General features: G+C 38.3%; 1 protein-coding gene across 3 annotated transcripts; it reads right to left on the reverse strand.

The window, feature by feature from the left end:
• Positions 1–1,195: 1,195 nt before the first annotated feature.
• Positions 1,196–25,022, reverse strand: LOC126775512 (ubiquitin carboxyl-terminal hydrolase 32). 3 transcript variants are annotated; one of them, XM_050497499.1, is made up of 26 exons: positions 24,877–25,022; positions 24,569–24,803; positions 24,062–24,380; positions 16,100–16,328; positions 11,011–11,294; positions 10,494–10,650; positions 9,921–10,103; positions 9,543–9,847; positions 9,386–9,470; positions 9,104–9,225; positions 8,798–9,000; positions 8,592–8,730; positions 8,354–8,479; positions 8,057–8,275; positions 7,783–7,972; positions 6,832–6,946; positions 6,559–6,704; positions 6,309–6,451; positions 4,967–5,196; positions 4,708–4,899; positions 4,487–4,635; positions 4,166–4,287; positions 3,772–3,888; positions 3,464–3,649; positions 2,867–3,322; positions 1,196–2,592 (listed from the first exon to the last, which is right to left on the reverse strand). In XM_050497499.1, the coding sequence occupies exons 1-26, from the start codon at positions 24,932–24,934 to the stop codon at positions 2,326–2,328; spliced, it is 4,977 nt and encodes a 1,658-aa protein (XP_050353456.1). In that variant the 5' UTR covers positions 24,935–25,022; the 3' UTR covers positions 1,196–2,325. The 3 variants fall into 3 exon arrangements, with proteins under 3 accessions (XP_050353456.1, XP_050353455.1, XP_050353457.1); XM_050497498.1 differs by having other exon boundaries at positions 6,246–6,451; XM_050497500.1 differs by lacking the exons at positions 1,196–2,592; positions 4,967–5,196 and having other exon boundaries at positions 3,001–3,322; positions 6,246–6,451.
• Between the last annotated feature and the right edge of the window lie 583 nt (positions 25,023–25,605).

A 25,605-nucleotide genomic window follows, 5' to 3' on the forward strand; every position in this document is an offset into this window, starting at 1 on the left:
ACGATAATTTTGCTCAATGTACGATAATTTTGCTCAATGTACGATAATTTTGCTCCATGTACGATAATTAAACGGGCCCTGGTACGATAACTTCCTGGTTTTAGGTTGTGAACACTGCGCTACATCTTCATTCCATTTGACTTAGGATTCATAAGAACCGATAAAGAATTATTGACTGTTGATCCGCTTAGTCTTCTCAACTCAATCAAAAGTCAGATATCGATGGTCAAGATAAGTGAACATATTCGATAATTTATGTTTTCCTGCAGATTGCATTGTTATATCGAGGCTAAATAAGACAAATTTGTACAAAATATTTTATTTTATTGCACAGGGATATCAACTTCTTATAATTAACATAGATAACAATCAAATTATAAACACATTATGAATAAGACAGATAATATATCATACTTAAGCTTTGTACACGCTATTGTATTGATTATAATTAAACATAATTATGTATTCAAAATATGGATTTTACATGATTGTTAGAGGAAATTTCAAAGCAAGTTATCAAGGTAATATTTAAATGTAGTAACAAAATCTAGCAAGTTTTTTTAATACACAACTATACAGGGGCAATTCTCGGGCATTAGGGCCAATCAATGTCTTAAATTGTCTTAAGCCGGTGTGCGGCGCTGACAATATATTTGTATAATTAATATCATATAATATATTTAGGACAGCTCAATCAGTGTGCGTATTATGATTTGGTGTTTCAATTGGGCGCACATATCGCTGTACTCGAATTATTAAAATATTTTCTATCTATTATTTCGTTATACTTACTAGATTCATTAAGCATTGTGCCTTATATTTATATTAATTTTAGTATCGTTGATATAGAATAATTTCGTTGAAATAAATAACAAGAAAATAAAACTTAGATACTATTTAAATACATCACATGAATATAATAGATTATAAAATAGTTATTATATTATATTTGTATACAGATAGTCTTAATTTATAATCTAATGATTAGCAGCAATGTTTTTATCATAACCAATCGAAGTTGAAACTTATTATAAATTTGATGATAGTAAAATTAATAGGGTTGTATATAAAAGAAGCTCAACCCTCGTGGGTTTTGGCTTTTATGTGACCTCCGAAGTATATTGCGTGGTTAGTTTTACTGCTATGAATATATTTTATATAGCTTGTAGGTTTATATAAGAAATAAATGTATTAAACAGATAAACGAAACATCAATTTATCATTTTGTTCTGTTTTTTTTTTTAAATTAAGTAAACATATTTTCGTTTACATAAACAAGTGTAGGATAACATTGAAATCAAATCAAATCACTTAATCGGACACTGAACAAATTTTAATAGATGACGACAAAACTATAAAAATATGTACTAAAACCAAATTTTACATACAATATTTAATACTATGTTTTAAAATAGAAAGTAGGATTTTTTTTTTGAAAAATAGCGGTTTTTATTTGTAGAACACAGATATTATTATTTAATAATAGAAAGGCTGTTCCACACAATTCCTTCGTCTGCCTTGTTATATTTTTTTCGTACATCCTGCAATGTATAAGTCTATATTCTTTTACAGGTCCCAGCCTACCCCTAATTCACATTTCAAGTCCAGTAGGTTTGAGTGTGAAAACAGATAATCTTTACAGGCTGATAAAATGTGTATTGATATTATTCATAGATTCAATCTGGAAATATTCCTTTATTTAACAATTATTTAGATCAAGGAATACTTATTGTCCAAGTCTTAAATTATGCTCAACTTTTAATACTTGTTGTTTTATGGAGAGCAATTAGTTATATTTAGCCAAACAAATAAATAATTACATATATGAAAGTGAATATATAATATTCCATTGCTGCTAATACTTTCAGTTGAATCATTATCTTATAATAAAATTTAAATATATTTTGAGTTATCCTATGAGCTATATAGCACATCACATTCATTTACAATATCTATTTAACCTCACATCAGTCTCCATTTAATATACAGACAGTGTTGTATCGTTGACACAAAATTATGTAAGTAAATAATTTGCGAGTTTTGATCAAGTTTCATAATGTATTTTAACATATCACATTTAATATAACTATTTTATATGACTTTCGTATTAAATAATTACCTAAATTACTGCTAAGCTGCGATAGGAGTAATTAATTAAATTTGAGTAAGTCTAAATTAAATTCACACAACTTAAAACGCAACAGCAAGAAGTAACATTTTGAAATTTTATCACAATAAAATATTTGAAAGTCTCAAAACAACAGGAATGGTCGATTTGACATAAAAATAAAAATAACAGTCGAGTTTAAATCGTATTGACGCAAGCTAGGCGATCACGCAGCCGCGGCCGAGGTCGTCGTCGTCGGGCGGCGGCGGCGCGCGCGGCCCGGCGTGCGCGGCGCGCGGCACGTACGCGTCCGCGCGCAGCCCGCGCCGCTCGTAGAACAGCAGGTAGGCGGCGGCCGCGTCCAGCGCCGGCGTCGGCCGCGCGGGCAGCTCGCGGCACGAGCTGTCGTTGTAGCACAGCCACGCGCCCGACGGGTTGCGCGCGTACGCCACGTAGTGCCCGCCGCTCAACTGCCCCGAGTGCGACTGTGGACACGGGGCAAGCTTAGGTCTCGACTCGGATTCGCATCGACTCATTGTATACATTACGAAGTAACACCAATATCTATGGCCTAGGGTACCACTTGTCAGGCTGGTACTCTATTTGACAGTCTACTTTCTAGATACGAGAAAATATTAAATCATTATAAATTACGGGTGCTAGTAGTTCGGATGCTCAATGGAAGCGATTAGCACAGTATAATTTTTATAATAATAAATAGCAGTATTTTTTATATTATATTTTAGTAATTCTCCTCACCACGACAGCATACAATCTGTATTTCAAGTCGAACGGATCTTGTTCAGGTTTCAGGTGGTGCTGGTGGTAGTCAACCAGGTTGTCGTCGAGTACGGGCGTGTTCGTCAAACTCGTCGATTCAAGTCTCTTTCTCTCCTTAAGCTCTGCCGGCTCTCGGTTCATCCTTTCCACGTTGCTCTCGTTTCTCAGCGCTCCGTTCGACATCACATCATTCGGTTTCGAGACTTCATCATCGGAATTATCCGTATCACTCTCCGATATATGGTCGTCCACGTCGACGAACATGGATGATCGTCGTTTCGTCACATTTTTCAGTTCCATATGTCGGAGTATGGTCTCCTGCGGCACGGAAGCGAGGTAGGGGGTGGGGTCGAAGTCTTGGAACGGGAAGTTGACAACTTTATGTGATTTTATCCATTTGTTGTTGACGTACTGGAAACGCTTTAGATGGATGATCTGGAAAAGAAATATGTCACTTTAAATAAATGTACTTCAATTGTCAAGCTTTTAATTTAATGACAAATTCCACGCTATAATTTGATCGACATTTAATCATAAGCATAGCGCTCTCGGTTCAGTGGCTGGCAGTGAACTCACGATGACGGGCGGCAGACGCCAGATCTGCAGCTTCTTGGTGGCGGGCTGCTTGGCGCGGCAGCGGGCGCAGTGGTAGCGCTGCTCCAGGCGCTCCTCTCGCGTGAAGGCGCGCAGACAGCTGGCCAGGTCCACGGGCCGCGCCGCCGCCGCCGCGCTCGCGCACACCGACCCGTGCTCCACGCACGCCTGTTACAGTAAGACTTTTTTTACGGACGCGAGCACATTATTTTTTACATCCATTAGTTTGAAGATGTAAGAAGAATTTGCTAGCTTTAAATAATTTACAGCATTGCAGCGATTAACACAACCTTCTCTCTGGCGGCCTGGTATCGCAGATGTAGCGCGGTGGGGTCCCAGTCCACGGCCAACATCAGACGTCCGGCACCCAGCTCGAGGCGTCGCAATGAGCCGCGACGAGACGTGTCCTGTTTATACCAGTTTGTTTGAATTACTATGTATAAATGTATATGCTCAATCGATAAATTCGTTTTTTTTTTTTTATTTTGATGTTTCGTCAAAATAATTAAAGACTCGATATTACAAAGATTTGAGTAACACGAAATCTAAAGACTAGGCAAATAAGTTTGTTTGTGTTTAAATAAAATAAACGACACTTTTTTCATTTGGTTTGTTAATGGGTATTAAAACATGAATATAATATTTATCGTAGAAGAGAAAAGAAAAATGACGGTTATAACTAACGTCGTTGTCGTCGAGGCGGGAGCTGGTCTGTCGGTTGAGTTTGGCCTTGGCGATGGGCGAGTTGGAGTCGGGGGCGTCGCCCGAGCGCGCGCTCAGCGACCGCTTGCGGGTGCGGACCATACCTAGACGTTCACCTTTACTTATTATAGAGTTCTACGCCTTATATGTGTTCAATTCGGTAGGTCTTTTCGAACGCGATATTTATTTCGAAAATAAAATAGTTAAGTCTTATATAAAAGTAAGTGGAGCGACATTAGCTTTAATATTTAGTTTCAAATCGATAAGCGAGTAGAATGCGAGTAGAGTGCGCGTCTCGCTCACCGTTGCAGGACACGAGCGGGCGGTCGTCGCAGGGCAGCGCGCAGCCGCGACACAGCGCCGGCCACGCGCAGCGCGCGCACCACAGCCCGCCCGCCGCCGCGCTCACCGCGCGCAGCGTGAACGGGAACTCGTAGCCCAGGCTGTCGTCGCTGCAACACACGCACTCCGTCAGCACCGGCGGCGGGCCCGGGACGGCGGCCGTCGGGCGACGCGGGACTCACCAGTCGGTGGCGTGGTTGGCGGTGGCGGCGGGCGCGCGCTTGGTGAGCAGGCGCGCCAGCTGCGCCCACACGCGCGCGTACAGCTCGCGGCCCGACGCGCCGGGGCTCGCGCGCACCAGCAGCGGCACGCCGAACAGCGCCACGCGCGAGCGCTGCCACGGCACGAAGTACGCGTCGACGCCGACCTGCTTCCTGCGACACGGAGACGGGCGGTCAGGCGGGCGCTCGGTCGACCGGCGCGGGGCGCGGCGGGACTCGCCTGTGCACGGCGACGAGGTAGCGCACGTCGGCCGGGGCGGCGGAGGAGGCGGCGGAGGAGGCGGCGGGCGAGGCGGCGGGCGAGGCGGCGGGCGAGGCGGCGCGCGAGGCGGCGCGCGAGGCGGGGCGGCGCGGGCGGGGCGCGAGGGAGCGCGCGCTGGGCGAGGGCGAGGGCGGCGCGTGCGCGCGCGGCAGCGTGTGGCGCGCCAGCAGCGCCTCGGAGCGGGAGCGCTGCGGGGCGGGGGGACTCAGCGGACTGCGATATGCACGTTAGCGCCGGCAAAGTGCCGGGGCTGCGTTGTCGAAGTTCGTATCAATTTGTAAATCCGTTATTTACCTTATTGATATTATTATTGATATTCTAGAAATTTCTAGATTGATAGAATAGAAAATTCTATTTTCTACAAAAAATAAAATCCGAGTCATAAAAAAACCAAAAGCAGAACACTAAAAAACGTTTCAAATTTGTGGAAAGCCGACTAAATACATTACGCGCAAATTACTATTTACAGATGCACAATGTATTTACATAATCGATATAAATTCCATAACCATAAAGTTTAACCGACGCGCACATCTAGCCAAATTACAATATTTTGAAAACAATCGCCGCATAATTATATCTGGAGACATTTTTACAATTAAAGTTATAATATACAATTATACTCTTTTATAAAATATTTGCAGAGATTGTTTACAAATAATCATCAAAATTGTTACTAATCTGCTTCTATGTGTAAATTACTTTAAACATTATAACTATTTAGTCTTCAAATATTAAAATATCATTTTGACGGTTTTATCTTACTTTTTTTTTAGTTATAATGTTCAAAGGACAATGTGCATGGAGCAATAAATGTGGAGATGCTAAGTTTGCTGATGTAAATGTAGAATAAAAATTATGTTTAGAATTATATTCCTGGTACCTTTTAGCGTGTATTGTCTAGACAAGTCACCTGTACGTCACCTGAACTTTTAAAGCTTATTTTTTTTTAATTAATTAAATAATTTTTTTTAGTCATCCGACATCACTTGTCAACTAAATCTGAATGAAAGAATATTTTTATTATTTGCATAAAATGTTTTAAACAAAAGAAAATAAAATAGTTTATACAAGTTAATTTATCAAATTTAAATTGTATAAGGCTGTTTACCTAAGTAAAATTGTTTTTTATTTCAGGATTATATAAGTCGTATTTAATCTAACAAATTTTGAATTGAAAAAAATGATGTTGTGGGTGTGTGGTATGCGTGTGCGTTCGGAGTGTGCGCGCGCTAACCTTGAAGCAGAAGAGTGCGGGCATGCAGAGCGAGGAGGAGGCGCGCGCGTGCGCCACACTCACCTCGCCGCGACCCGCCTCCGCCTCCGCCTCCGCTTCTGCCTCCGCGTCTGCTTCCAGCTCGGCTTCTGCCTCGCTGCCCGCCGTGCCGTCAGCCTCGCCCTCGGTCACGCCAGAGTCCGTTTCGTCCAAATCTATTCCGAAATCTGTAATTGAAAAACGACTGTTGTATTATGACTATCGTATACGATTTGACGCTATATGTAGCGTACTTTTGGATCGATTGTCTCAAACTGGTAGGACTGGCACTGACCGCGGTCCAGCGAGTCGGCGTCGCTGTCGTCGTCGGCGGGCGGCAACTCGTAGGCGTAGAGGTCGTGCGCGGTCGCGCCGCTCACCCTGTCGGCGTCGCGCAGCACGCGGCCCAGCAGCGCGCCCGACAGCTCCGCCAGCAGCAGTCTGTTCACATCCGACATTCCGTTAGCTTCACTTTTACAATATCATATTAAAAATGCCCTATTGTTCACTTTCTGTCGTTTTGCCGTCGGTTACTTGTAATAAACAATAAGATGTACGATGAACTTACGACTCGGGTGGTAGTCCACACAGTTCCGATAAATTTTTCTTAAGATCTAAGTACGTTCCTTCCGAGTTCACTCTCACGCCGTACTTGACCGGAACAGATCCGTCCAATAGTATTACTGAAATTGAAAACAAAATTATTTATTTATTTAAGGAAAACAACAGCATGATACAAAATGTGTTGACATTAAAAATACAATATACAGACAATAGGGCCAATTACTGTTTTCCATCGAATTATGCAAACCTAATAACAGTTAACAGAAGTAGCAACACACACTTTTGACAAATAAAATGTAAATGTAACAAAATAATATTAAGTTAAAAAAAAAATCAGTACAATTCGATTGGGCGACACAGACTGTGTTGTGGGTGATTGTGGCTATGCAGTTACACTGTTATTTGTGTGTGTGTGTAAGTATTTGAGCGTACGTGTGTTTGTGTGATTGGTTAAATTGAATTTTGAGCCCTAAGAATATCTTTTTAAATGATTTAATTGATCGATTAAATATATCAATGTGTGAGTATTTTTTATTATATAGTGAGAAAACGCGCGAAACTGTAGAGTATGCGGCGTAACGCGTATTGGATAAAGGGACGTATAATAGATTTGAATATGCATTACCAGTTCGCTTGTTAGGTACATTAAAAAGAACACGCGAGCGCAACTCGGGGGAATCTATTTTACCGGAGACCAAATCATGTCTAAAGTTTCGCGTCGATCTGTCGAGCTGGATATGCGATAAAGATTACAAGCATCCTTGTAGTTTGTGTTAGTGTAAGTTTTAAAGATTTTTAATAAACTTTTTTTGTATGGCCTCAATACCTTCAATATATTTATTATTTGTGGGTGGGTATTATATTTATAAGTAAGCCACTAGAATCATTGACCTACTAGATGATCGTTACATATAATGATTACGAGATTAGCACATTTGTCAAAAATAAATAATACCTCTGACAGTCACTCGCACGTAGGACTCCATGGGTAGCGGCAGGCTGAGCATGTTGAAGGTGTCAAAGCGCACGGATTCGTGCCCGCACGCGCTGCAGCGCACCTTCGACTTGAGCTGTCCGTAGAACAGCTCCGTCATGATGGACTGGTTGCGCTCCGTGAACGCGGCCCACGCCTCCGCCGCCAGTACCTACCCCGCGTACGAGACGGCTACTTGTATTTCATCGAACTTTGAGGGATATATATTGTACCAGAATTGCAATGTGATAGTCACCTGGTCGGGGCGGTCGTCGCAGTCGGGCGCGGGCGCGGGCGGCGGGCGGGGCGCGGGGGGCGCGGCGGCGCGGTTGAGGTCCTCGTGCAGCGCGTCCAGCAGCCACGCCAGCAGCTCCTGCGCGTCGTGCTGCCCGCCGCCCGCCAGCGCGCGCGCGTGCCGCGACACGCACCAGCGCACGCGCAGCGGCGCCACCGAGCGCGCGCTGCACGACCACACCTGCGAGCACCACCACCTGCCGTTATCTAATTGGTCTCGTGGGGATGTGATTCAATTTAATGATACGTTAGATGTTACCTCCTTGCACAGCTCGCCGAAGCGCATGGCGAGCATGCCCTTGGTCCCGAGCGGGTTTGTCGTGTTCACCTCGTACAGGTGCATGCCAGAGTTGAAGTACTGCGTCAGCGGACTAGTGTTCCACACCTGCAAACGGATCGTAAGGGATCGGATTAACACATATTCGAGACACTTGAGTATTGTAATCACAGGTCCATTAATTATTATGTTGCCAGTTGAACAGGGGACGTCTACTCACGCTCTGCAGCGCCGCGTTCATGTAGCAGGTGTTGCCCAGGTTGTGCAGGCCCGTGGCGCCCGCCATCTGCGGCGCCGTGAGCGTCTCGCGCCGCTCCACCCAGCGGGACGCGCCCACGCCGCCCGCCGCCGCGCTGGCGCTGCGACACAAGACACGCGTGAGGCGGCGTCGCGCGAGCGCATGCGCGGGGATGTATGAGTGCGTACCCGAGGGCGCCGATCTCTTCGGGCCAGGTGAGGTCGGCGTTACGCAGCTCGAGCAGCAGGCGGGCGCGCTCGTCGAGGCGCAGCGCGGCCAGCGAGGGCCGCTCGTCGTCCAGCAGCAGCGCGGCGCCGCCGGCCGCGCCCAGCGCCCACAGCCGCACGTCCTCGCGCGCCAGCCCCAGCGCGCCGCACAGGAACTCCGTCACCTTGGCGGTCCCGATGCATATTATTTAATTGTCGTTTCCGGATGTCCGATGCCCTCAATTAAACTACCGCGTGAATAAATTTTAAAAGCGTCTTCTGTCTCACCTGTTTGACGGTCGCGAGTCTCGAGAAGGCCGCCGTATAGGCGAGCTGACGCTCGGGCGGCGCCGGCGCGTACAGTGCGCTCGGGCTCGTACCTGTGCCCAGGGCGCTCAGAGGACTATTTCCTGCGAAATGATTTTAACACCAATATGCAGACACCCTTTACCTTTATTTACCTTCGAATATAAAAAATTTGTTCGTGGTGCAGTGTAGCAGGATATTAAATATTATTAATGATAACCAATAGCGAAGTCAGCATATAATACAGGCAATAAGAAATCTCACTCTGTGTACAGGGAACATGACGGAGGATCTTCAGCTGCAGAGGGTACAGCTCCAGCTCCACGTCAGAATTCGGCGGCCGAATGACCTGCGGGCGAGAGAGTCGTCAGTGTGGACGCACGCTGGGCCAGCCACGCGTGCGCGTGCGCGTGCGGCGTACCTGTCGCGGCAGCGGGTCGGGCGCGCCGTACCACAGCGCGAGCGCGCGCCACAGCGCGTCGGGCACCAGCTCGAAGTCGCGGTGCTGCGCCAGCGTGGCGTCGCGCCGCAGGTGGCCGCCCTCGCCCGTCAGCGTGCGCACGGCCGCGCCGCCCGACGCCGGCGGCGCCAGCAGGCGCGCGTTGTCGACGGGCCCGGGGTGCGGCGGCGCCCGGCCGCCCGCGCCCGCGCTGCTGACGCCGCTGCTGCCGCCCGCGCTGCCCAGCGACACGCTCTCGGCGCGCCACAGGAGTGAGCCCATGGACTCTGTCGTTTATATTTTACTGTGACATCTCCCTTCGGCTCGACTGAGGTTCGTCCAAAATAACAAGCGTCTCACCGGTGGAGTTAGTTGTGAAGCTGTCGTCGCACACGAGCTCGTCGAGGCGCGGAGCGCGGCAGCAGGCGTGGGGCGGGGCGGATGCGTACAGCAGCCAGGCGCTCCACCAGTCTGCCGCCACCAGGTACCAGAACTGCCCGACGGCCAGCCCGCGACACGTCTCGCGTCGCAACCAACTCAGCACTGACAAGTAACAGATGGTTCTTTTATATACTAAGCTTGGGACCTGCACTCTTATTGTGTATGATATGGTCTTGTAATAATGATGATGATGTCGTCCTGACGGATTTCGGCCAGAGTGGCCATTTTTAAGGGAGACTAGGCAAGCGGAACATAAAGTTCACAAGTTAATGCGCAAGCTAACTTTCAAACTCCGGCCTGCTGCTGAGAATTTATTTACGAAAAAATCTAATACACTTTATTGGAACGCCGGGTCGTTTAGGACACAGGATCACAAAATCTGATCAGTCAATTGACTGTATAAATATCTATGACCCGCTATTACTTAGTTATATTAGTTTTTTGCATGTCTATTGTCAAGCTTTCTGAATATAATGTATATTGATAACTCACCGACGTCTCGCTCGCGATGCCTGCACTGCGGTCGTAGGCCAAGCACCACGTGACACACGTCGAACAGCAGCTCGAGGAAGGGCGCGACAAGCGACTCCGCGCTCTCCACCGCCCAGATGAGGAACTCCTCCGCACGCAGCGCGCGCTCCGTCGGTACCTTTTATGGAACACTTGCTTTAGCATAGCACGCTTAGCGTATACTCACTATCGGAAGGGCCATCGTCTTAGAGCTTATGGCTCAAAGCAATGTCAAATACTAATTTATTTTTGTTATCTAGTTGGATCGCGCTCTGGCCAGTTGATTCAAATATTTTAAAATATTGTGAAATTTGCACTGGTGGTCAAACATTTATCAATGCAATCAGACTTTTATGAAGTCTACAAAGTCTAGAAAATAGTCTCCTAATCACGGGCTCTTAGCGCTCCTGTGCAAATGCCTCCCGTATCATTAATGACCCTTAGAATATTTGATAAGGCGATAGACTGTAAATAATTAAAATGATGTTAAAAAACCTACCTCGTTCAACATCACAATATCTTCACCACCCGTTGGTCCGAGATGAAACACAGGTTTACCGCCCTCGTCGGGGACCACGACCAGCTTGTCCCTGAGGTTCAGCAAGATGACGTCGGGATCGAAACCCTTGTCTGTTTCGGGCTCGGCTTCGGAAGGCGTTGAGGACCGTGAGCCCTGATTCTTTATGGCCTCGTTGGCGACCGTGCAGAGTATGCCCACCATGTCGTTTAGCTCTTTCTTGTTCAGGATCCCGTCTCTATCCAGGTCGAAAATCTTGAAGCAGACTGTAAAGGAAGAAGACGAATAGATTTAACACAAATAGATTAAATGTAAGGCTGCCACAAATTAGGAAAGCGGATTACACCGAAAATAATCGACAAGAACTTCAGTAGTTACTCTTTTTTATATCATTTAATAAAAATGCAACAATTTATCTTAAACATAGATAATCAATACCACTAATTCCGTTTTAAGGAGAATATTTTGGGACATAACCCATCACGCTTCCTGCATAAGGGTGAGTGAGCCAGTGTATCTGCAGGTACAAGGGACATAACATCTTCGTTCTCAAGGGTGACATGTTGGCGATGTAAGAAATTGTTAATATTTCTTACATCACCAATGTCTGTGGGTGGTGGTGACCACTTAACATTAGGTGGCACATTTGCCCGTTCGCCTAACTATAACCATAAAAAATCAATAGACGATTTACGACATTAACTTTTTATGTAGACCATTGTTTTACCTAGAAGAGGAAATTAAAATTATAATATTTATGGAATTTTAAATTAACGGAGAGTAAAATTTAAAATATATTATTAAAGAATATATATAATTATAAATATAATTGTATAATGGCATATGTTACTACTCGTTCTAGTTCGGCGTAAACCATAATTAAAGTTATTAATAATTATCTAATAAAACACATATTAAAAACTTTTTTATTAAAAAAATTATGTGAGCATAGATTTATCTCATTCATTATGTGTATTTTATCTGTGATTATTAAAGCCGCTGTCATCATTTTTTTTACGTTCTTTTTTCAAACTTAACAGACAACAGTTATGTACAAATAAACAGTTACGAAACAACGAAAACGGAAAGAAGGATATCCGTTGATTTTGTCGCTAGCATAATCTATATTATGCAAATATAACGAATTAATTACTATGTCAATGGGAAACGGTCGATCAATTTTAATGGTTGAAAATAGAATTTAATAATAACTTTATTGAAAAACTAAAATGATAAACAAAAATTAAATTAAAAATTATAAAACAACAATTTCTTAAGCTCAACTTAAACTGGTGCAGTATTTAGCTCCATTATTATTTTAGCGATTTTCCAGATATGATTATCAATGGACACCATACCGGGAGACTGGTGGTAGGGCTTTGTGCAAGCTCGCCTGGGTGGGTACCACCCACTCATCAGATATTCTACTGCAAAACAGAAATACTTGATATCGTTGTGTTCCGGTTTGAGCGATGGTTGACATTTCTTACAATGCCAATGTCTAAGGACGTTTGGTGACCATTTACCATCAGGTGGCCCATATGCTCGTCCGCCTTCCTATTCTATAAAAAAAGAGACCTGTATCGTGGGGTCCGTACATTTAGTTTCTCAGTTTGATATTCATCAGACCAGAATATGATATTCATCTAATTGTACTTGTACATTAAAGTTAAATAGATAATAGGTGATATTATTAACCGAACAAATATGAATAAATACTCCACTGAAGAATTAAACGTATTTGTCAAATGAGCGCTCATTACGAAACATTTAATTAGGAAATAAATAAAATAGCGACGATAGATAAATGAATTTCCTGATGCTTGTGGAAAATAACCATGAACAATGATTCAAAGATACCATTTACTTCTATTTTGAGACGAAATATGTCTTTTTTATATTTCTAAGTGTCTGCACTATGTTTTTTTATAATGTCATAATTTAAACAATGACAATAATAATTAATAAATAATGTATATAAGACGGTATTCAATTAATTGTAGGTATAAATGAAAAAAAAAGTATAATGAGTTATGTTGGTTACCGTACGTGACATATAAATTAAAATATATTTACCTAAATATGTATTTAATTATATCTTCATTCGTGACAAGATTAACATTTGAGAATCTTCGTTATTTGCTAGGTATTCTCGGTAGAATCTACATTCAAATCCCGTCGTAGATTCATTAGTCCAGTGTTTCGATTCAAAAGTGCTTGCAAGAGTCTATTGAAATAATATTGCGTGAATCTTAACCGATGATCGTGGGTTCAAACTCGGGCAAGCACCACTGAGTTTTCATGTGCTTAATTTGTGTTCATAATTCATCTCGTGCTTGACGGTGAAGGAAAACATCGTGAGGAAACCTGCATGTGTCTAATTTCATTGAAATTCTGCCACATAGTTATTCTACTAACCCGCATTGGAGCAGCGTGGTGGAATAAGCTCCAAACCTTCTCCTTAAAAGGATGAGAAGGCCTTAGCCCAGCAGTGGGACATTAACAGGCTGTTACTGTACTGTATATAGATATATATTTTTAAACGAGTTTATTTCCGTGTATTAAGAGGGGCGAAGATAGGTGTTATGTACCCTATGTAAAGCGTAACAAGCAAACGAACAAACTCAATTACTTATTATAATAATATTATTAGGGATTTAGTTAAAAAAAAACCCTTTGAATAATAAACTTGAAAAAATCATAGTCTCCGAGATAACTGTAGAACGTTTTTTTTTTTTCTAAATCATCATAAGCAGTGACGCAAAGACAAATAATAAATATGACACATCACCCTCGTCAGTACGTTATACTCGACAATCGTTATTATCTCTGGATTAATTTACATCGTATTGAATTGGGAGCAGATATATCTCAGATAAGTTATCAGACTTGCGTACTTTGAGATATATTTTGCAAAATGTTCATTATTTAATCGTAAGCAAACTTTTTGCTTATATTTAGTTAAAATAAAGTTTAAAGATTTATTATATGTATAGATAATGTCTTTTTACTGTTTTGTATATTTTATGTTTAATCTGTTTGTTTACTTCTTTAATTTATATTGCCAATAAATAGAAATCTATTAAAAATCTCATCTTCTATTTTCAACGGCTATTGTACTTAGTAACTGATATTGCATTTAAAACAAAAAAAAAACTTCTAAAGGATTAAAGATCACAATTCACAGAATGAGAATCGACATTTCCAAAACGACTTGGGATACCAGACGGTCTTTTTTAAACGCCTATCGACCGTCTCGTACAAGAGCCTTTGAAGACTAGGGTTGCCACTTGCTAAAACATTTAACCATGACAGAAAGTTTTGAACCGCACTTTTAAGCAAGTTTAACAGTTTTAACTGTTTCATAATGCGTTTAAATTATTTTCGGTTGTGTTTCAATTATATTATTTTAGGCAGTTTATTTCAAATTTGGAAACAAGCTAATTACCATTTGTTTAAATATGTATTAATTGAAAATATTTACACATACTAATACTACTACACTACACGATGTTAAGTGTGTACTACAAAACTGCATAAATTGTAAAGCCCTTGAAGAATTTTGTATAATATCATAAAACTTCGTAATTTCCGCGTATAAACTACGTCATAATAAATTCCACTAGTCTAATGCGCTTAGCATTGTTTCTTGAACATTTCCCCGTATTCATATGAGAACATGATTTATCTCGCAGACTCCGTATCTTCAACAAAGAATAGATTTGCTTATAATAAAACGTATCTTAACGATGTATTGTTTTTTTTTTAAACACGCAAATGTTTCTGTTTAATTGAAATACATTTTCAAGTTTGAACAAAACTAATGCCATAATAATTAGTAGTAACTTCGAGTAGTTAATTTGGTCCGAATATTGATTTTACTGCCTGGTCTAGTCTAGTCTTATAACGCCGCAGATATCGATGTCGTGTATTCAAAAACTAGGGTCGTGTCAAAGGAATTTTTGGTTGAATAAGTCTTTGCAACTGACCCGAATCAGGGGGAGGTTAGCTCGCCGGTGCATCGGAAAGCACGGAAAGATTTAGTCCTGTGGTTTTACTCCAGTCATGTCTATCCGGTTACGCCGTCCCATCGGATTACGAGAATGAGGGCATAGAGAGTGTACTTATGTTTGCCTACGGACATATGTCCTGCGCCAGCCTTTTTTAAGCGAGACTGACTGTTTTTTTTAATTTAAAGAATCGTTTTTTGTTTTTTTTTTCGTCAATTAGAGCAACGATTTCATTTGAATATCTATATTGTAATACTACTTTTATAACTAAAATATACTTTTATAAATAAATAAAGTTGCATATTTTTGAAAATAGTTTTTATTTTACCTGGTCACTCCTCTTCTTTATATAACAAAAGCTGTTAATAAAAGCTTAGTGCTTCTTTAAATCAATAATGGATTGAAAAGCGATAACCCTCAACTCACATTGCATTACAATTTTTTCTCAAATTTACTATAGCATACGATTTATAAACACTAAAAAAAACAACAAAGAAAACTACAATTACTTTATATATTATAAAACATTTTTTTATAGTCATTCGTGTTCAATGATTGTATTAACTATGTACATCCTTGAGATTCCGAAGTGGGTCAGACAAATAAAAAAAATCTCCATACGAATTACTTCGTCTCGATTCGACCGAATCAGTGAGGATCAGATACAATATTAGATTATTAGAAAAGAATTTCTTATCTCCCGATTTTGTGTATCGAAGTCTGTTGACGTCATCACTATAAATGTTCAATATGATTACTGAGAGATCATTGAACAATATAAATATAACCCTTACGAATTTAAGCTATAATTTAGAACGTACCACCAACACTCACCACTCATCACATATTCATCCGCTGAACAGCGATACTTGGTATTGATGTATTCCGGTTGGAAGGTATGTCCACTTAATAAATTAAAATTACATAATATAAATTTTATGCATCTTTACACTTTCTTATCGCTGGAAAAATGCGTTACGCGTTTCCCCCACGAAATCACCAATAAATAACAAAGGAATGTTATTCATTACTTTGGTGATAATCTTACCATAATTACTTACATTTGAGCCTCTCCGTTGTGGGTCCCCTGCAGGCGGCGCTGAGCCCGCAGCACAACTCCTTGAAGTCGATGTGTCCGTCTCTGTTCTCGTCGAAGGCGAGGAAGGTGCCCTCGAAGGCGGCGCGAGGCAACGGCGGCGTCAGAAGACCACGCAAGCTGGACGCGTCCAGCTCGCCAGTCGGCGCCGAGTTTCGGAGACACCAGAAACATTTTTCTAGTTCTATTATATCCTGGTAAAGAAAAATTACAACGAGCTCATAAGAACTAACGCATTTAGAACCTATCTTACGATTAGTTTGGGCTGAGGGATTATATTTACGAGTTAATATTACTAATAAGGTTATCGGAAGTATTTGAAAGCTCTAAAAATTATCGTAAAAACGTACACATAGTAATCTCTAGGTCTAGATAAACTATGCAATTTTTATTTTAATATCACACATCTAGTAGTATTAATAGGATAATTATTAAACAAAAACGAAAGAAAAAAAAAGTTATTTACATTTTAAATATCGATCAAATCAAAATATACTTTATTCAAGCAGGCCTTAACGAGCACATTTGGATCGTAATTTAATAGAATGAATTTAATGTAAAACTACCACCGATTTTTTTGTTATATATATATAAACGTATATATATGTATACACTATGTTGAGTAATACGACCTTAGACCCAGTTTCTTAAGGAACTATTTTAATTTATTAATTGCTAAATTTAATAACATCTACAGAAGCCGGAAACGAATACTTTACCCTCGGAAATATTTATTATCTTTATATTTGGCGTTGTACGCTTATCTTTACTTTACGGGTTTATTAAGTGATTATCACTGATTGTAAAAAAATTATCCAAAGTCATTGTGAATATTATATTACAATTCGTTTACAGTAAATATTTCTACTATAATTTTAATATCCCGAAGGGAGACTCGAGCTCCAAGGTTATAAATAGCTTTCTTTTTATATATTTTATGGTTATAAATATCTTTATTTTTTGCCTTAGTAATCTTGTTAAAATATATGTTCAGGTACCTACTAAATGACTGTGAAATGACAAACGCACAAAACCCTTATGCGGAGATCATAAAAAACCGGTCATCTTGATGTCATAATGACTGGCCATTTTTGTGCTGTTAATCTTTTAACTCTGATCCGTCACTTTGTACAGTCACTCTGGTGCACACGTAAGGGGTACAAAAAAAGACTGCGTACCTAAAACCTGCCCCTCCCTTGGAACACACAGGCGAAGCCGCGGGCAGAAACTTCTATATAAGCATAAGTCTGAATGTGGGAAGGTTTGCTCACCAGTGTGCCTTTATGTTTGGGTACAAAGATTATTAAAGAGGCGATGATAGTTTAACCACTGACCATATAACAACAATATATTATGATTAATTGCCGGCCTAACTAACTGCGTATAAATTATTAGTGCCAATGTTCCTTCCTTCTTTATTCCTTAAAACTCATAATACGACACCACTGGAGCTGGGTTTAGTTGCAGGACTTTGGCATTACAACGTTTTAATATGTAACGTTCGAGAAAAACGTTTCTAAGCGTTTAATCTCAACCTTTTATTTTTTATTGATTGGCATGGACTTTTAAATTTGTATGTGGTAAATATTTAATATATAATACAAACTAGATAATGAAAGAACATGATCTCAACTCATAAATAAAACGAGACTTCGATGATATGAATGAATGATTCCTTACATTATTCGCGATTTTTACAACGCAATATTCGTATGAATTCAAACTATTTCCCGCCATGAAGAGTATCTGTCAATGCTATAATTGCCAGATTAAAAATATAGATTATTATTGTTTATTATCATAAAGTAATAAATAAAATATATTATTGTTTATTATCATAAAGTAATAATATTACTGAGTAACTGAGTATTTGTACTCAGTTACTCAGTAATATTTAATAATAATTTGTATTAAATCTATTATTATATATTAAAATCTGATCGAGTCTTGCATTGGTTAGTTATTATATAACTATCTTCTACAATAAAGATGATTTTTCGGATTTACTTAAAAACTACAATCCCAATTGATATCAATATTACTGTTATTTTAGTTTGTAATTTCCGGACGGACAGCGGCTATATAATATGTTCATATGTTACTTATTTATTTAGAAATGTCAATGAAATTGTAGACCAAAAGTCATAGATGCGAGAGATTTCCCAAGTGTAAGTGTAAGGCCGTTTAATTAGTGTGAAAACTAATCAGTCGGGCTATTCAGTAGGAACAAACTCGAAACTCACTGAAAAAAACGATCGGTTTTTTTATATAGAATAGGAAGGCGGACGAGCATATGGGACACTTGATGGTAAGTGGTCACCAACGCCCTTAGTCATTGGCATTGTAAGAAATATTAACCATCGCTTCCATCACCAATGCGCCACCAACCTTGGGAACTAAGATGTTATGCCCCTTGTGCCTGTAATTCACTCACCCTTCAAACCGGAACACAACAATACCAAATACTGCTATTTTGCGGTAGAATATCTGATGAGTGGGTGGTACCTACCCAGACGAGCTTGCACAAAGCTCTACCACCAGTAAAATGTCAGAAAGTGATATACGAGATTGACCATAATAAATATAACATTTCAAGAATTCACGTATCAAAATCGTTTCCTACTAATATTATAAATGCGAAAGTTTGTGAGGATTAATGGATGATTGAAATTTTAAATAGAGATGCTTTTACCCCAACTTAACACGAAGACCCCTCGTCACACACGTGGGCGTAACCGCGGGCGGAAGCTAGTATCACCTAGAGTTGGTTGTGAGCAATGCAGATTCGAAAATATTTGTATATATTCAAATTGTTTGCAAGATAAATCACAGTAACCATTTATATGTCATAAATTGAAAGAAAATTAATCCCTATCAAAGGAAATACCGTTTAATAGTTTTCTGTAAATAAAACTTTGCGTTATAACTTTGGAATTTAAAGTAGTTTTAGAGATATTATAAGAATTTTTAATAAACGAAAAAAAATCGACGTGGAGCCAGCGATAAGATTAGAGATTTATAAGCAACGCGCGAAGAGATCGCTGGAGTCGATACTTAAGTGCGTTTATCTTTATGTAAAAAAATATCACAATAAAAACTAAATTTTAATCGAAATCAGAACGACTTTTTTATTATACAAATTTCATTCACCCCCTTCCTAGGGGGTGAATGAAATTTGTAGGTACGCTTGTTATTTAAATAATCTTTTAGGAATAACAGATAACTCAGTCCGAAAAAAAACACCACGTTGCTCATTATAGGTTTAATATATATAGCGGTATTCTGGGATATGCAGATTTCTTGACGATATTTCTCTTCACCGTGGAGGATTATGAACCCAGAAACTATGGTTAAGATTCAAGTGATCGAACCACTGGGCCATCTTTACTAATTAACTGAGAGAGAACTCTTCATAGAAAATAAAGTTAGTCTATCGAGCGGTGTTTATTGAGCATATCAAAATAATACAAATAAACGAACTTACAAATGCAATTTTTTTATCGTCTGGTTAAAACTGAGCATTTTCATTAAATTTAATTAAACATCGATACGCAGCGAAGGTTCCTTGCAACCACAAATATTTGCATAGAAGGAAAAACCGAAGTTAATATAATATACATACATGGTCACTTTTATCTGTGATTCTAAGAATCGTTTATTTTTAAATTCTATACGTGCAAGTGGGTATTCCCTTAAGCATTTTTTTAAAATGATTTGAGCCTAGTGTAACATACGAAAGACGTATCCTATCCTTAATAGCTACTATTGTACTTTGTTTTGCTACTCAGTGACTCCTTACTAATATTATAAATGCGAAAGTGAATTTGATTGTTACGCTTTCACGGCTTATCTTCTGAATAATTCGTCATGTAATTAGCATTTTAATTTGCATTCGCGTTGTTGGGCTTGTAAAAAAGGACATAGGGTATCTAACATATCGCCCCCCCCCCATCACGCGGACAAAGCCGCGAGCAGAGAATAGTAATAAATAATAATATTACGATTGGTGAATAATGTAAATGGGTTAATGTAACCGCATACGCCAACTAAAATTTCAAAAATAAATTAAATCGGCATCACACTTTTCATATCTTGTCATAGGAGGATTCTTATGAGGAGGAGGAGGAGATATCCTCAACTTTGGAGGAGTAACCAAAGAGACCAACCAACCAACCTGAAAGACCTTTGGTCAGCAATGGGACATTTACGGGTTATTCTCATTTTATAAATATATGTTACATACTATATAATAATATAAGTCAACATTTTGAAATACGATCTAAGCCTTGGGATGTTCTAAGAAAGTACGTTATCTCATTGCAAGGCCATGGTGAGTTATTATTTAAGCGCTTTGTTTGTTTGTCACACGCATACTTAAGTCGTTCATTTATTCAAATGTATGTCATCTTTCATTATGTAACGTTTTAATATATTTAATGTTAAATGCACGATATATGCGAGCTACCACTGTAACAGCCTGGTAATGTCCCACTGCTGGGCTAAGGCCTCGTCTTCCTTTTGAGGAGAAGGTTTAGAGCTTATTCCACTACGCTGCTCCAATGCGGGTTGGTAGAATACACATGTGGCATAATTTCAATGAAATTAGACACATGCAGGTTTCCTCTCGATGTTTTCCTTCACCGTCAAGCACAAAATGAATTATAAGCACAAATTAAGCACATGAAAACTCAGTGGTGCTTGCCCGGGTTTGAACCCACGATCATCGGTTAAGATTCACGCGTTGTAATCACTAGGCCATTTCGACTTCACCTACCTAGTTTTTTTTTTAATTTCAAATAGACATATTTGCAAATTTATTGGCACTGTAAGGAATATTAACCCCTCCCTTACATCGTCAGTGCTAAACCAAAATTGTAAACAAAAATGTACACATCAATACTGAGTATTGCTGTTTTGCAGTAGAATATGTTATAAGTGGGTGGTACCTAGCCAGACGGGGTTGCACAAAGCCCTACCATCAAATATTTTGTAATAAAACTAAATATACTACCCTATATAATAACTACAGAGCTATGACTGCCTCGTAGATCTAGTGGCTAGATGTATGACCGCAGACCCGGAGGTCCTGGGTTCAATTCCGAGGTCGGCCCGATGAAAAATTATTGGGTTTTCTGTCAGAAAACCGAAACTACTGATCTAAATACGTTCACAACGAATATGTTATATAATTTGATATGTTACTGTGTTAAATAATTTGACCTAAAGCTATCGGGAAGTGGGCTAATGTTAGTGGACGATAATATAAACTGCATTACTATGTAACAAAGAAACTACTAAACATATTTCGTTCAAATATGTCATTTTGCTCAAACCTTTCTGTATATAACGCAGTTAAATAATATAAATTTGAAAGTTTGCATGGCTGTTGATCTTGCTAAAACGGCTTTACGGATTTTTACGTAATAGAATTGGAATATAGATAACTGAATGACAAAAAAAGGCTACCTAACCAGCATCCCTCACATGCCGATGAGATGTAAAAAAAAATCTATTGATGATGCTCTAAAACTCTAAACAATACATTATTTGCATATTTCACATCAAATTTCCAAAATATATAAGAAAAGCTGGGGAACCACCTAAATATATAATAATATATATACCAATAAATAAATAAGCCAAATAGGTCTAACGGTTTACGAGTAATCGGTTAACATACATAAGTATAAGAAACATGCGTAAAATATATAACCTCAGTATTTGAAGTCGGTTAAAAAAATTCCCGACAAGACCAACTTCATAGTCCTTTTATTAAGAAATTATAGAACGCGTATTTCAATCGTAATACATTTTGTTTCCTTTATATGTATAACGCACATGTACAACGGACCAGTTCTCAGAAGTATGCGGGAGTAGACGGCGATCAATAATATTAGTTTGCTGTGTTTCGACGTATGGCATTACGTTTATCAACTGGTGCCCGGCGTTCAATCAATGTAATCAATTAACTAGTAGTCAGACGCAATGTCGATTAAATATCTATTAACTACAATACTTGGTAGTTAAGTAGAGTAGTTTTGAAATTTAAAACCGAAATGTAACGCCGTCTGAATGGTATTATGCAATATATTGTTTTGACTCATTCAAATTCCACTAATGCACATACTCTAATCTTTTAAATTTTTTTATTATATTATTATTATTAGGATAAAGGTCATCAATCATATTGGTAGATTTCATCCATCACGTGCAGTTATCCTTATAATACTGTTTTAAAGAGATTTGTGTAAGCTCAGTAGTTTTAATCAGACAGAAATAATGAATACTCAGTGCTCTCCTCACTGCTTCTTATGTATGTGTTTATTATTTAGATAAGAGTTGTAGATAACTTACTAAATACCAGAGTATTGAGGATTAGAATGAGATGTACGAACAAATCTTTACAAATGATAATATGAAGTATAATCATTTCTTTTGTGCAAGACATATTCTGAAAAAGTTATTCATGCTGAAGATAATTTCAATATTGATTTTACTTTATAGTATACTTGTTTCCGTCAGAGGCTTTCCCCTTATGTGGTTTTGGCAGATGTTCGGTCCCTAGTCTTACACCTAACAATGTATATGAAAAATTATATAATGATCATTTGATCATTATATATCATTATATAGATTATGTAAAAGTGTAAAAAACAAAAAAAAATCTCACTTTTGCATTTATAATACTAGTTATAATTATGCAAAAGCTTACGTAAAACAGACAAAAGTAATATACAGTGCAACCTTAATATAAAGTACCTCAATTTAATGACTTCCTTGATTTAACAAATACTTCGTAATCCCCTTGTATTGTCCATAAGTGTGAATGTAAAATATCCCTTTACATTACGAACATTTTTTTCAAACAACCTCTTTATAACGAATTTTCAACTATCAAGAAAAAGTAGCTAATAATAGTAATCATAAAATTTTGTCAACCCAAAACCTTTACATAAAGTTCCCACCAATGTATGACTCTTAATCTAATAATTACATAATGTTGAGGTAAATAAAACTATTTTTTTTTACCTCTTTATAACGAATTTTAGACCAACCTAAAATCAACATAACAAACCTCAGTTTAACGAATTATTTGATATAACGAATATTTAATTGTTCCCTTCTAATTTGTTATATCGAGGTTGCACTGTATAAAGTAAAAATATCTTCTTATTATGCATTAATATTTTTTTTCAAATAAATCTACATTACACAACAGGGAAATTTTTTAAAACAGTTTTGATATATCCTTATTGTTGCAGGATATTCAATATTTCAATTTACAAGACAATATTATATGTCGAATAATATATCATAGTATGTATGATTAAGTCATAATTAATTAATGACTTACAAGTTAGTCTTTGTCTTGTAGAATATCTAAATATTTTGTTCAAGTTGACTCTAACAAGAACAGTTGTATTGTCATTTTATTTTATTAAATGCAACCAATCAACTGGTGATTAATAGTCATCTGCGTATATTTATAAGCAAATATTCATTGAATAGCTTTAAGATTACATCTCAGAATTATGAGAACTTTTTTGTTAAATGTACATAATTGTAAATAAAAGATAACTAAAAATAATTTCAACCAATTTAGAAAATGATTTTTCGATCATCAGACAATGTATTTAATTAATTACAAGAAAAATATCCCATTTGAGGTTATTGGCTTATAAATAAACACAAAGATAACATAGAAAGATAAGACTGTGCAGCAGATATTACAAGTTAGGTAATTTATTGCATATTAACATAACCCACTGTTGTATATATCTCTTCATTTTGTAATCTTTTTTGCTAAATTGATAATTAATTTATGAAAAATGTTGTTAAAATGTTTTTGACCTTATACATCATGTTGAAAATGTATTTAATAAAAAACAAATCGGAGCAAATTAAATATTATTAATTTCTTACTTACTCTTTCTTCCAAATGTGTGACACCAGCCAGGCTCTGGTAAAATGTAGGTGTCTCTAAGTCCTGCACGACATTGCTTCTATCATATAACAACCATTTTGACAGCACAGTAGCATCCTTGTGTATGAGCAGCCAGGAGCGGAACTGATCAAATGTTACTCTCTCTCCACTACCAAAGAGACTTGTTAGAATCTCAACAGTCCCATGTGCTTCGGTTATCGGCAGTGATGTATTTTCCAAATGCAAAGCTTTAGCAAAGTCCCTTTTATATATGTAAGTACCATTTTCACTTTGATTATTCACATATAGAGTCCAGAGGAACCTGTGATTAATCAAATTGGATTTAGCATTTTACATTAAAAAACATATCTGAAGTGTTTTTAATTAAAACTATTAATGGTGTCCATGAATTTGAATAATAAATTTAATAAATAGTCATCAATTGGGGGGAAAATCTATTCTGAAAGAAATTATATCTTGTTAATATTTAAGATTATAGGTGTTTCTTACTTAATTTTTTCTTCAATGTTTCCTTTAGTTAGAACAACAACACCACAGAGTAAGTCCTTGAAATTAATACCGCGCTTAGTACCCCCACAAGCTTGATACAACCACTCTGACACTTCGTAAGGAACCCCATCACACAAAACTTCATGAACGAATGCTTCCAAGCTCAAGGTCGAGCCGTTCGCTCCGGCACATCTCTTAAACGCCTCACGAATACGCCTCAATTCACTATCAGACACTGCAAATCAAATACTACATTGATGATATTTTTCGCAACATACAACGCACTTATTTCTAGTTACACTGTATACCTCGTTTAGCTGCATCGTCATAAGATATAAAACTAGGTTTTGAATCTTTCGCACCCATATTCACGTATTTGCAATGATCATAACATTTTTAGGCGTAATAAACACAAAGAAACAAAAAAATTATTACAGCTGACAGCTCACGTCGTATGATCTGTAGCCATATTGAATATTTTTATTTTTTCCACAACATTCCTTCAACTTACGATCGGATAAACACTAATACTTCACTCAAAAAATTAAAATGAAATAAAGTTAAAATAATTTGAAGCTTACAGGGAAAAAAATCTATAATGTTTTTTATGCGAAAAGGCATACAAACAAACTAATTATAATTCTACTCATAATAAAATGAATTAATGAAGTATATTTTTAATGTTACACAACGATAGTTAGTTAACTGCCACACCTACGATTAATAAATATTGCTAAGTTATATTGGCCGAAATATATAATCAATTTATATATATATTTTTATTCGATTAAAAATGCCTAGATAGATATGAGACAATAATTTTATACATAAGTGTAGTAGATTGTGCTATATATATATATATATATATATATATATATATATATATATATATATATATACGTTACATTAAAGGATAACTTTTGTGGAAAAGTATTGCCAGATATGTACAATATCCCCCTCATTAAATTTACCCCCTAAAAACTCGCCTGGACATCTTGTTTTTTTTTAACTTAACAAATAAATACTGACGAATGTCT

The sequence above is a fragment of the Nymphalis io genome, chromosome 18 (assembly GCF_905147045.1).
Source record: "Nymphalis io chromosome 18, ilAglIoxx1.1, whole genome shotgun sequence".
NCBI classification, from domain to species: domain Eukaryota; kingdom Metazoa; phylum Arthropoda; class Insecta; order Lepidoptera; family Nymphalidae; genus Nymphalis; species Nymphalis io.

Coding starts and splice junctions, on each gene's coding strand:
- LOC126775512 (XM_050497498.1), bottom strand. CDS start 24,934: ATGGGTGCGAAAGATTCAAAACCTAGTTTTATATCTTATGACGATGCA. Junction 10,651..11,010: donor ATATTGTGATGTTGAACGAG/GTAGGTTTTTTA, acceptor GTTCCATAAAAG/GTACCGACGGAGCGCGCGCT. Junction 9,471..9,542: donor CCGACCCGCTGCCGCGACAG/GTACGCCGCACG, acceptor TCTCGCCCGCAG/GTCATTCGGCCGCCGAATTC.